This window comes from Protomyctophum parallelum (assembly GCF_964188405.1).
Source record: "Protomyctophum parallelum genome assembly, chromosome: 23".
Classification (NCBI taxonomy): Eukaryota; Metazoa; Chordata; class Actinopteri; order Myctophiformes; family Myctophidae; genus Protomyctophum; species Protomyctophum parallelum.
The window spans coordinates 20537252-20550232 of record NC_139715.1 but is presented as its reverse complement, the minus strand read 5'-3'; the positions used below and the strand labels follow the sequence as shown (position 1 = coordinate 20550232).

The window sequence follows — 12981 nt, the reverse complement described above, 5'->3', positions numbered from 1 at the left end:
CTTTTTGTAATATGTGTTTTTAAGATTCTGATTCTGTTTTCTGTGTGTTTTTACCCTGTACACTCAAGCCCCCGCTGCCACCCTTAGATCTCCATATGTGGAGCTGACCTGTTCTGACATTCCATATGTTGATCTGACCTCCTCAAACCATGTACACTCAAGACACGCTCCATACTGTATATGGCTAGTACAAAATTCATTCCACACAGTATGTTGATTCTCCAAAGAGCCAGCGCTTGGCCAGCAGTCTGCCGTCACCCAGGACGGATGCGTAAACGCGATCTCGCCGACGCCGCTGCTTGCTTTCAGGGCATCTTACTGGTTGTTTTTTATGTTGTATATGCCATTAAAAGGCATTTTAACCTTTGTCCTCGCTTGTTCAAAGTGTGCTTTGAGTTCACCTAACAAGCTTCCTTTCATCTTCAAATTTAAAGAAAGATCAAACACATATTTCACAGTACGCATATATTTAACCACAGTGTCGGTCTAGTTTTCTTTGTGCTTAGTAACATTTGAACAACAGAAGCTCTATAGTTGACTAAACAATCATTTATAACAATAGCGGGTACTGTTCCCTTAAAGCCAGCACCTTAGCTTACGTTAACAACATCTGGCTTCATTTTGGATTTTAAAACGTAGATGGCAGAGATGATGAACTTGATGAAACGAAAGCCATCTGTAGACTGTGTGAGACCACAGTGAAATAACGTGGGAACACAACATTATGTCAGCAATGTTGGCAGATGTTGCTGTTCCATGATGTGTGTCAGGGTTGATTTCGGTCTTCTCCGTTTCCCTTTTGGGCTGATGTTCAGTTGTTTGTGCGCTGCCACTGCTGTGCAAAAGTCTAGGCAAAATGTCATTGCCATGACAGGACAATATTAAAGATATCTGCTCTACAAGGTCTACTGCAGTGGTTCCCACACCTTTTCATGTCAAGGACCCCCAAATTGACACTAATTAGCCCATTTCAAAACATATGCCAGGGACCCCCATATAGGAGAAGATTTGTACGGCTCTAGCAGTGATTCTCAACCATTTTAATGTCCAGGACCCCCAGTTTGACATGCATTAGTCTGCAGACCCCCATTTAACCCATTCCATACATAGGACGTTGCCACACGTCATAGGGGTCCCAATGGACGCGTTCATAGGACGTCCTTAGACGTCCTAGCTAATGGAACCAAATGGACCTGTTAGGGTCCATTTGGTTCCATTTGTATATAATCATAGTAGATCGGCGATGTTCTGCAAAGAGATGGTACAGACTCTACAGAGGGAACAAGGAGTGGACCAAGTAGACCCCAGTCAACTAACTATATAGTGGTTAACCATTCTGCTCTGTGTCATTTTAGACTTTTCAAAAATAGCAGATATACAAACTATTTTTGATAAATCATGATTTAGAAGGCATTGGTAGAATCGGCCTCAGGTCCTAATGGGTTAAATGAACAGAGATTTGTACTGTGTAAGAGGACAGGAAAGGAGTGACCTGTGGTTATCTCTCTCTAGAAATGAAGCGTGCACACTGGCACACACAACTAGATGTAAGCACACACACACACACACACACACACACACACACACACACACACACACACACACACACACACACACACACACACACACACACACACACACACATTACATGCTACATCAGCTATGCAGCGGGCGCTTATCAGAGGCAGTCCCACGAGCGTGCACGAGCGAGCACGAGTGTGTGAAGAGCAGCGTGTGTGTGTGTATAGAAAGAGCAGCGTGTGTACACACACACACACACGCTGCTCTATAGAAAGAGCAGCGTGTGTGTTTGTGTGTGTGTGTGTGTGTGTGTGTGTGTGTGTGTACAGTATGTGTATGGGTGTGCACGAGCCTGCAGAACATCTAAGGGCAGCCGGTTTGTACGTGTGCATGGGTGTGCACGAGCCAGAAGAACGTCGATAGAAACATCAGCGTGTTTGCGTGTGTGTATGTGTGTGCACGAGCCAGCAGAAGATCTATAGAAAGAGCAGCGTGTTTGTGTGCATGTGTATGGGGTCTGCAGTTCATCTCTAGAAAGAGAAGCCAGATTGTGTGTGTGTGTGTGTGTGTGTGTGTGTGTGTGTGTGTGTGTGTGTGTGTGTGTGTGTGTGTGGAGCATGGCCAAATCACAGCGATGCGTATCAGTGGGAAAACAGGACAGATATCCCAGCTGAGAGAGAGAGGGGGGGGGAGAGACAGAAAGGGAGAGATGGTTGAGACTGAAAAAAGAACAGAGAGGTGGAGAGAGAGGGAGAGAGCGGAGTGCGACAGAGAAACATAGGAGGGAGAGATAGAGTGAGGGTGAGAGAGAGAGAGAGAGAGAGAGAGAGAGAGAGCTACACCCACAGTGACAGCACACTCATGTACTATTACTAATGAGGTTTTCATCTGCCCCTCCCCCCCTGCTGCTGCTTGCATGGCACTGCGATCACGCACGCAGGCACGCACGCACGCTTTCGTTTCTATAGACGTTCTTCTGGCTCGTGCACACCCATACACACACACACACACACACACACACACACACAAACCGGCTGCTCTGCTCTGCCTGCGTTATTATGCAACCTCACACTGGCCTCTCCTCCTCCACTGTGATGATCACGTGAGTCACAGCCGCTATCCCACCAGTCCATCGCTCACCTCCTCCCTAGATACGCCGATGGAGCCTAGTGCACAGGGCTGGATGTGTGTATGCATGTGTGTGACATCACTCGCATAGAAGAAACGTGACCTCTGCACCAAGGCATCCTGTGTGACTGACTGCGCTATTTTTGGCTTTGTGATGCAGAAGGAGACATGATGTGTCTGTAGATGAGGCGCAGACACACACACACACACACACACACACACACACACACATACACACACATACCCACAGGCTGAGCCAAGTTACAGCGATATGTACTGTATATGGTGGTCACTTTGCTCTTGATGTAAGAGAAAAATGGCTACCGTGAGAAAAACGGTCAGTGATCTGGGATGAATGAAAAGGGATGTTTTCTGACCCGAGATCAGATTCTAAAAATGTCTTCTACATCCTGACAGTTTTCTGAAAAAGCTATGTTTCTGTGTCAGTCGTTATTCGATTTTTTAAAAATAGCAGACCTACAAGCTCGTAGCGCGCCACTCAGCTTGTAGATCTGCTCTTTTTAAATAGCTAAAGCATAACATAGTGCCAACACCAAAAGGGATTCCCGCCCAGAATGGGTTAAGGAAGAGGAAGAACATCCGCACGCCAGAGCTCCGAGACTTACTTTATTGTAAGGCAACAAATTGCAACGTTTCGACCGCCCCGACAGGTTCTAGCCCTGGGATTGGACTCTAGGTCACTGTGCTCCTTTACGGTGGTCACTGTTCACACTGCACACAATCTTCTCTGCAAAATGTTTTCTTACAATTATCATGGTGTGGCCTCTGGGAGGCGATCCATCTAAAAAGGTCTGTTTGTCATGACTCTGATGAAGACTGCAAGGTCGAAACGTTAGTCGTTTGTATACTTAAGCACCTAAATAAAAGGCTCTAAATGTCCGTGCTGCTCCAGTCTCTTCTCCTTATGCAGGTCTGTTTGTGTGTCGTGTGCGTGTGTGTGCGTGCATGCGTGTGTGTGTGTGTGTGACTGTGTGTGTGACTGTGTGTGCGTGCGTGCGTGCGTGTGCGCACACATTTGTCTGAGACTAATCTCACAAAGTGCTCGACCAATAGCACTAGCACCAAATTCCATGTGCGCTGCACAAAAAAATACTTCCAGTAATTCTTCTTTCACGTTTTATTATATCTTTTTTCGAGGGGCACTAGCCCCTCCTATGTTCAGCTATTAGTGTAGATTGTCATCTTACACAAACATTAATTAATGAATGGAGAATTTACTCATGATGTACGATACGAGCGCCCCTCACTTCACACAGGTGTGATAGTTTTTTTAACTTTCATTTGATATAATGGAATTGAGCCGACACCCTGCCCAAATATGGAGTAATGTGTCATAGATATGTCATAGACAAGGCTGCCTGAACAACTGCTACTGTATACCATTAAGCATTCATAACATCTCTCAAGGGGATAATGGTTTTTCCTTTTAATCCATTCTGACCTGAGATCAGATTCATACGAGGTTTCCACATGGACACACACTGGTCTGATTAACCCATTCTGACCTGAGATCAGATTAAAAAAAATGTCAGTCGTTCTTCGATTTTTCAAAAATAGCAGACCTACAAGCTCGTATCGCGCCACTCGGTGGCGCGATACGAGCTTGTAGATCTGCTATTTTTCAATAGCTAAAGCATAACATGATGCAAACACCAAAATGGGTGCCCGTTCAGAATGGGTTAAGCCAGATTGTGCTACAGTACTGTATGTTGTTACCTTGAAAGTGGCTTCTCAAAGTCCACATCGAGACAGCGCTCGTAGGAGCTGATGAAGATCTCCAGCCATAGCTTCAGGTAGTCAGGGTCCCTCTGAAAACAGACCGAGAAGAACGTGTTAAGAGATTATTGTCCCACACCGAGCGCGTTCTTCGGATTTTTATAGCAGCGTTTCTCCATCGGTTTTCTGAATAACGTGTCCAGTGTGCAACCACCTTAAGACCTGGAACGCATCTGAGCTTACACCATTATTGTAAACTTTAGCTGTTGAAAAATAGCCGATCTACATGCTTGTAAAAATCGTGAAAACTGTTGCAAAACTGCAAATGTGTGTTCTTTCCCAGCGAAGGTTTATAACTCATATATTTGCTTCTGGGGGGTCCCTGGAACAACAGATTTTCAGCCAAATACAGATATTACAGACCCCCCCCCACCCACCCCACACACACACACACACACACACACACACACAACACGATCATCAGGTACTATGATTAAAATAGGAGGAAGATTCTTTTAAAAAAACTGTATAGGAAGTGTTAAAATGACTGAACTTAGCCCACAGCTGTTGTATGATAATATATATAATATATAATATATTTGGATATTCTAACCACACCTAGGGGTCTTCTAGAGCAGGGGTTCCCAAACTTTTTTGGACCAGGTACCCCTTTTGGGGTAGCTATTTTTCCAGGTACCCCCTCATCCTCGCAACACAGATAACAATATATTTACAACCACAAGCAGTGTTTCCTGCAGGAAAAAGCTTTGGCATGGTGCTGGGCGCAGGCCGCACTGGGGCCTTCTTGCGTCGAACATTTTGATTAATTAATTAATTTGATTCAACAATTAATGAATAAGATTAATAAATTAAGATTGATTTGTATTATTGCTCTTGTATTGCTATTGGAGACACTGGGGGGACACTGGGCAGGCACTGGGGAGGCACTGGGGAGGCACTGGGGAGACATTGGGGAGGCACTCGGGAGGCACTCAGGGAGGCACTGGGGAGGCACTCGGGGGGGGGGGACACTGGGGAGGCACTCAGGGGGACACTGGGGAGGCACTGAGTGGACACTGGGGAGGCACTGGGAAGGCACTGAGGGGACACTGGGGAGGCACTGTGAAGGCACTGGGGAGGCACTGGGGAGGCACTGGGGAGACACTGGGGAGCATGGGGAGGCACTCAGGGGGACGCTGGGTAGGCACTGGGGAGGCACTCGGCTGGTCACTGGGGAGGCACTCAGGGGGACACTGGGGAGGCACTGGGAAGGCACTGGGGAGACACTGGGGAGGCACTGGGGAGACACTGGGGAGACACTGGGGAGCATGGGGAGGCACTCAGGGGGACACTGGGGAGACACTGGGGAGCATGGGGAGGCACTCAGGGGGACACTGGGGAGGCACTGGGGAGCCACTGGGGAGACACTGGGGAGGCACTGGGGAGACACTGGGGAGGCACTGGGGAGGCACTGGGGAGACACTGGGGAGGCACTCAGGGGGACACTGGGGAGGCACTGGGGGGACACTGGGGAGGCACTCAGGGGGACACTGGGGAGGCACTGGGGAGGCACTGGGGAAGCACTGAGGGGACACTGCAGGAGGCACTGGGAAGGCACTGGGGAGGCACTGGGGAGAAACTGCAGCCACTGGGGAGACATTGGGGAGGTACTGGGCAGACACTGCAGGGAAGACACTGGGGTGGCACTTGGGGAGGCACTGGGGAGGTACTGGACATTTCATATCACACACACACCATGATTCACAAGCGCCCTCAAAAAAAAAAAAAAAAAAAAAAAAAAACTTTTTTTTTTTTTTTTTTTTTTTTTTTGAGGGGGCTTGGGTACCCCCTGGCTATGCGTCGCGTACCCCTAGGGGTCCGCGGACCCCACTTTGGGAACCGCTGTTCTAGAGTAATGTTACTGTAACCATGTCCATAGAGGAAAAAGTACAAAAATCACGGCACTCCATCTTTAACCACTTGAACTATTCTGGGCAATATAGAACATTTGCGACAAATAGCTAGCATAACGTGTTGTGAGCTTGTTGATCAGATCAGCTATTTTCGGCAAAGACATTTGGTGTACAGTACACTGTACAGACACCTCTCAACTATAGTGTAGGGTTTAACTAAGTCAAGTGACTTTGCAGCTTGTCTGCCAGCGCAGCCATTCTCACACGTGACGCCGACACTGACTGACCCGTCCCCGTCTTATCTCTAGGTCTAAACAAAAATGGCTACAGTATATGGGACGACTCCAACAGGTGTCTGTGTCATGCTTATCAGTAGAAGGGGCGGGGCGGGGGACACTAAAACGCACACCTGTCGGAGAGAGAGAGAGGCAAACAGGCCGGGCCGCATTCTGCCTGCACTCCCCGGGGTTAGGGAGACGTCACTGGCAGCTGGTTTGCTGGGCCGGGCTCCATTCATTCCGTTGGAACAATGCCCTGCCAGGGAAGTCAACGGGAAGAGAAGGAGAGAATAAAAGACCCCGCAGGGACGGTTGGCCTTGCTTGGCACTGCTGTGCTGCCACTTGTGACAACACAACTTCCGGGTGTGAATTCCAAGCCAAGCCGCCGGGGAATGTGCGCAACCGGTTCACATTGAGGAAGGAGGAGGGGAAGGGATATGTGAGGCATGCTTCGCTGAAGCTATACAGCTACAGTTTCGGAAGAGGGCAGATGGCTGAGGCCTTTAAAGTCGGATGCGTTTCTGAATGCTGACAAACTGTAATGCTGGGAATGTACAGTATATCCCTGACTGCTTGGGTCTTCTGCAGCAGGGAGGGAGCAGAGGCGCTGGGCTGAACCAGATCCCACTGCTTCCAGCCACTATAGTGTTGATTTTGACAGCAAATTTGGATTTAATTTTAGTCATATTCACTTTTGAATACATTTTAGTTTTGGTCACATTTTAGTCAACTGAAATGTTTTAGTGTTAAGTCTAGGTTTAGTCGACAAAATCTAAAGATTTTAGAGTTGGTTGCATGCTGAAAATAGCAGATCTACAAGCTCACAAAATGTCGTGCTGGGAAGTGTTGTGAGCTTGTAGATCGGCTATTTTCAGCATGCATTGTGCAACCAAGGATAAAATGACTTGTCTTTTAGTTCTCTCTTCCCCACTAGTCCCTCCCTATACAGTTTTAGTCTAGTTTTTATTTGTTGACGAAATTGTCAATATATATATATATTATTTTATTTGTCGTTTTCGCCAGTGAAAAAACATTTTTCAGTTGACGAAGTCAACACTAGAGCCCAGTGCTCCCAGCCACACAGAACGCGGGGACGCTGCAGCATTCTTTTCATATGGCTCCCTCGCTCGCTCAGTCTCTCTCTGACATGAAGGAATTCCAGCCATCTCCCCGCCAGCCAGCCAGGCTAATCTCTCACTATAGAGGAGAGAGGGAGAGAGGGAATACGGCGAGCAGTCACCTCCTCCCACACTACTCTGGGTCAAGGAGGAGTGGAGAGGTGAACGGAGGAGATTACTTACTGTATTACAGTGGTTTTCAATCCTTTTCTTATAAAAGGTCTATTATTTATTCAGCATTTTGAGCCACGGATTTGATGAGATTTAGCCTCAGACTCAAAACTACACAGTTTTGTCCAAACTGAGAGACAACAGGCAAACGTTGACCAAAATAACAATTATTCTACGTTCTCTACTTGTGTAGACTTCTCGTAAATTAAGTAATGCAGATGATTAACAATAATTTAACTTGAGTGTAAAATGAAACCAAAAAGACCTGTATGGGTCCATTTGGTTTCATTTTACGCTCTCAAGAGTTAACGATCTATAGGGGGTCCATTTGGTTACCAACTCTCCTTTTAGCTGGGGGTACTGGAATCCCTTCAAGGACCACTGGTTGTCCCCGGACGATTGGTTGAGAATGAGAACCACTGCTATATCACATACCAGTAGGTGTAGCCTAGCCTGCAATCTGGTGGTGTACTGCTCAATTGTTCTGCTTTAGCTGGAAATAGGGATGAAGACTGTGCATTGTGTGTGTGGTGCACGGTGTCACATGAAACCACTGTGTCATGTCCCAAAAAAACATTTTCAGGAATTCAAACTGGCCTGGTTTTTAGTTTCATTCATGCCCACGTGTTTTGGAATTACACAGCTGTCGATTTTATTCTTATTGCGGTCTTCTTTGCATAATAAAGCCTGAAGACATCCAACTATTAGCCCAGCAATGGTGGTCTTAAAGGGCCACTTGCAGCCATGATCTTATTTTAATGTTTAGAACACAAGAAAACTTTCCTGGGGGTTTTTATGTGTGTAATATGTGTTTTTAGATATTTGAGTTATGACGCCATGTTCATGACCAAACATCATGAAAATGTGGTCTCACTTCCTTGACTACAAGTCACACCTCCACGCAGCCTCACCCTTCTCCAGAAGGACAGGCAGTACACCAAAGCATTATGGTCATTGTAGGAATGCACTCAATGCAGCACTCCAGTCAAACCCTAGTGAGACACAGACTTCATTATTTTTAGGGTGCAAATTCCAAATTGTGCTACTACAAGTACTACTAACATTGAGTGACTGCAGTTTCTTCCAGTGGTGAAATGTCCCATTAAGACCAGAGCGATCTAGTCACAGTTTGAAGAGGAAATAATTTTGTCAAAGTTGCGGTTATGGACGAATTTGACAGGGAGAGTAAAGGAACACAATCCTAAATACAACGCAATATTGGAGTTTGCATGGACCCAAGTCTCATTATTAAAGCTCAGCTCAGCAGAAACCTTCAAATATAGGCTAATGTTTCAATTTAAGGTCTTCTCTGGATAATTGTGGCACGTGGAAATTATGTGGGGCAGGAGGAATTGGCAGCAGCGATTCAGTATGCAGCCAATTGGGAATCAGAAGGTTGTCGGACGGTTTCGGGCTAAAAAGGCACGATTATACTTCTCCGTGTAGGAACGAGGGTCTGTGGACAGCAGATGCAACATGGTTGTGATTATACTACATGCACTCTTTAGACTAGAGGACCACTTCACCACTTTTCAACCCATCTTCATATAATTGGTCCTCACTAATGTTCATGATAAAATGGTACAATGTTTTTCTTCTACGGTCTGCGTCTCATATAGGAGGAGGGCTGTGGGCAATTCAGAAACCCGTCCACCAGTGACATCATCGTTGGGGAATCCAAGCTAATAGAAACTGCAGGCTTTCTATTCCTGAAAAGTTGCAATGTGATAATGGAAGCCATCGTAATCTAAAATCGAATCTAAATATATATATATATATATACACAACTTTATATGTTTTAACCCCTTTATTGCCCTTGACGTTAGTGACGTAATTAATCACAAAATCCCCCACTACCGTTGATGTAATATAATTGTTTTATTCCCTATAATTGGGGGATTTGTTTTAAATTAATTCGCATATTTTAGCATTTTTTGCTAACGGACGATGTCGTCCACCTAAAACCGGCCGAAATCCTCGCGCGCACGCAGCCTTTATGTGCAGAGCTGCTCAAAATGCGATATTCGATCACACGCAATGGGAGACAGATCACTGTATAGCACACAGTGAAGAAAGATAGCAGATGTTTACACCGTTTATGCCGGTCAAAATCGGCATAATGGTGAAGTTACCGCCACCATAGCACACCAGTGTGTAATACTATATATACTTGCCGCATTAAAATTAGATATATTTACAGATTTTTATATTGGCATAGTAGTAAAGATGTATAGTTTATATGTATAAGTGTATGTATAGTTTCACTATATAGATATTCCACTGTTACTTTCTTAGCTTACGCATGTTTCATGATAAATACTTTTATGTGATGTATTCCCATGCTTTTGTTTTTGCTCAAATGTAAGTCGCTCTGGATTAAGAGCGTCTGCTAAATGCCTAAATTGTAAATTGTAAATTGCATTCAAATGAATTAAAATCATGAATAGAGCTGGCAGAAGACACAATAAGATGCTATTAGAGGTGGCAATAAGAGTGCCTCAGTGCCAGTGGCCAAAGATAAATCGATGTCTGCCTTTGTTCAAAATGTACAGTTTGTGTGTGTGTGTGTGTGTGTGTGTGTGTGTGTGTGTGTGTGTGTGTGTGTGTGTGTGTGTCTCCAATTGCACTGACACACAGTGCTAGTATGCCGCATCATGGCCTTACCACCAATCCAACCCTTGATGCTGCCAATGCCAAATAGGGTGGGATTGGGTACCATGTCCAATTGTCCATGTTTATAGTCTAGTTTGGTATGACTCGGCCATGGATTAAACCCTGACCCTGATTTGAACTATGCAAGAATGTTTTCAAAATTCAAAAGTGTAAGTGTAAGTGTAAGTGTAAGTGTAAGTGTAAGTGTAAGTGTAAGTGTGTGTGTGTGTGTGTGTGTGTGTGTGTGTGTGTGTGTGTGTGTGTGTGTGTGTGCATGCATGCGAGAGTCAGTGGCGCTGTGGAGGGCTTCTGTCTGCGTGTCAGAATGGGAGTGGGCCAGTTGGAGGAGTGTGTGTGTGTGTGTGTGTGTGTGTGTGTGTGTGTGTGTGTGTGTGTGTGTGTGTGTGTGTGTCTGTCTGTGTGTGTGTGTCAGAATGGGAGCGGGCCAGTCGGAGCAGAGGAGCCCTGCCTGCCAGCACTGTGGAATTCACAGTGAGGTCATCAGAACAAGCCTGGGACCCTCTGTGTGTGTGTGTGTGTGTGTGTGTGTGTGTGTGTGTGTGTGTGTGTGTGTGTGTGTGTGTGTGTGTGTGTGTGTGTGTGTGTGTGTGTGTGTACTGTACAGAAATACATATACAGTATATAATATAATATACTAGTTGGATTGGATGTGAATCATGCATTATTTACAATATCCATTACTTTTACTTCTACTCCACTACATCTCAGATCCAAATATTGTACCAATACTCCACTACATTTATGGGAAAACTTTAGTTACTAGTTACTTTGTAGATTTCAGTGATGTAAATAGGTTTTCAATGTAATGAGTCCCGGGATGCAGGGATGGTCTTTTAGATGATTCCCGGGGACATTTTATGAGTCTTCAACGACGTTAGGAGTCATATTTTGCCATTTTTACAAATTGCAGCATTTAACTCCCATTTCATTTTATATGGTTATAATGTGGTATTCATATAGAAAACGGAAGAAGAAATTATTATTATAACTAAAGCTAGAAAATAAACTAGAATAAAAAACAGTACAGTAGTGCATCCCATGGATGCAGAGGTCGCTGTTTTATTGCGTCCCTCAACTATAAACTGCGTTTTGGGATGTAAAATGCACCCTATTTTAATCTCTGAGATTTTGATTAATTTCAAATATATTTCTATTGAGTACATTTTGAATTCCGGACTTTTACTTGTATTTGGTACTTTAACTTTTTTTTCCACCACTGGTGTCATGTCTTGTTTTGTTCATGCCTACACGTGATTCCGTCTGTGTAACCACGGCTCATGGAACAAAGCAAAATAAAATCTAAAGACTGAAAATGTAATGATTGATGATGTATATATTAGGCCGACCAGCTGAAGAAATCATGACATTTCTGAGACCATTCATGTTTCTGGAAGATGCTGGAACACGTCGCGGTGCGACATGTTGTGAGCTTGTAGATGCATGCTTTCAAAGGCTTCTTGACTGAAATCAGTCATGGGGACTGAGAACTTCAATCCATGCACGGCTGCATGAAACACTTTTAACCGTTACCGGGCAAGACTCTCACACACACACACACCCACACACACACACACACGCACGTACACACACACACACACACACACACACACACACACACACACACACACGCTCATTTTGTGTAACACGACCTGACCCATGGATAGACAGGGAAATGAAAGGGACCCGAATTATATTGTGTGGTCTCTGGTCTGCACAGTGTGTATGTACACGCCTACACGGCATACATGAGAGAGAGAGAGAGAGAGAGTGTGAGAGAGAGAGAGAAAGAAAGAAAGAAAGAGAGAGAGAGACAGAGACAGAGTAAACAGGAAGGGACGTTGAGAATCAGAGAGAGAGGGTGAAAAGAATGGAGGAGAAAGCGAGACAAAGGCAGAGACAGAAACCAGAGATTTGGGCTAACTAACTAATCATCTATCTATGAAGGGAGTGAACGCGTTTGTGGCAACCCATACAGCAAATGACTGACTGGCGTGTGTGTGTGTGTGTGTGTGTGTGTGTGTGTGTGTGTGTGTGTGTGTATGTGTGTCAGAGAATGCCCTCTTTTAGTGGGTGGCTGTCTCGGAGCACAGATGCCCATTGAGGACCTGCCCTGGGACTGTGTGGCAGGGTGGGACACGCCCTGGTTTTTACTGCAGGACACTGTTTATTCTAGGCCTCTATTACTGACCCCTACACACACCCAGAAACACACACATAGTGTGTGTGACTGTGTGTGTGTGTGTGTGTGTGTGTGTGTGTGTGTGTGTGTGTGTGTGTGTGTGTGTGTGTGTGTGTGTGTGTGTGTGTGTCAAAACAAAGTAAATGTCACTTGCTCTCGACAGTAATGATATAATGCATGGGAGCAAGTGAGTTTATGAGAAAACTCTTAACAACTAAAGGCAGTGAAGGAGGGCTGTTTAGCGTTTATTTATCCTCCCTTA

At 45.3% G+C, this 12981-nt stretch overlaps 1 protein-coding gene across 3 annotated transcripts in view; it reads right to left on the bottom strand.

Annotated features, from left to right (window-relative positions):
• The window catches only part of nbeal1 (neurobeachin-like 1), a 99007-nt gene that overhangs the window by 71380 nt on the left and 14646 nt on the right, over positions 1-12981 (bottom strand). For all 3 annotated transcript variants that reach the window (XM_083758754.1, XM_083758756.1, XM_083758755.1), the window contains exon 3: positions 4387-4478. In XM_083758754.1, the coding sequence (XP_083614880.1) occupies positions 4387-4478 (92 nt within the window). The remainder of the gene's footprint in view (positions 1-4386; positions 4479-12981) is intronic.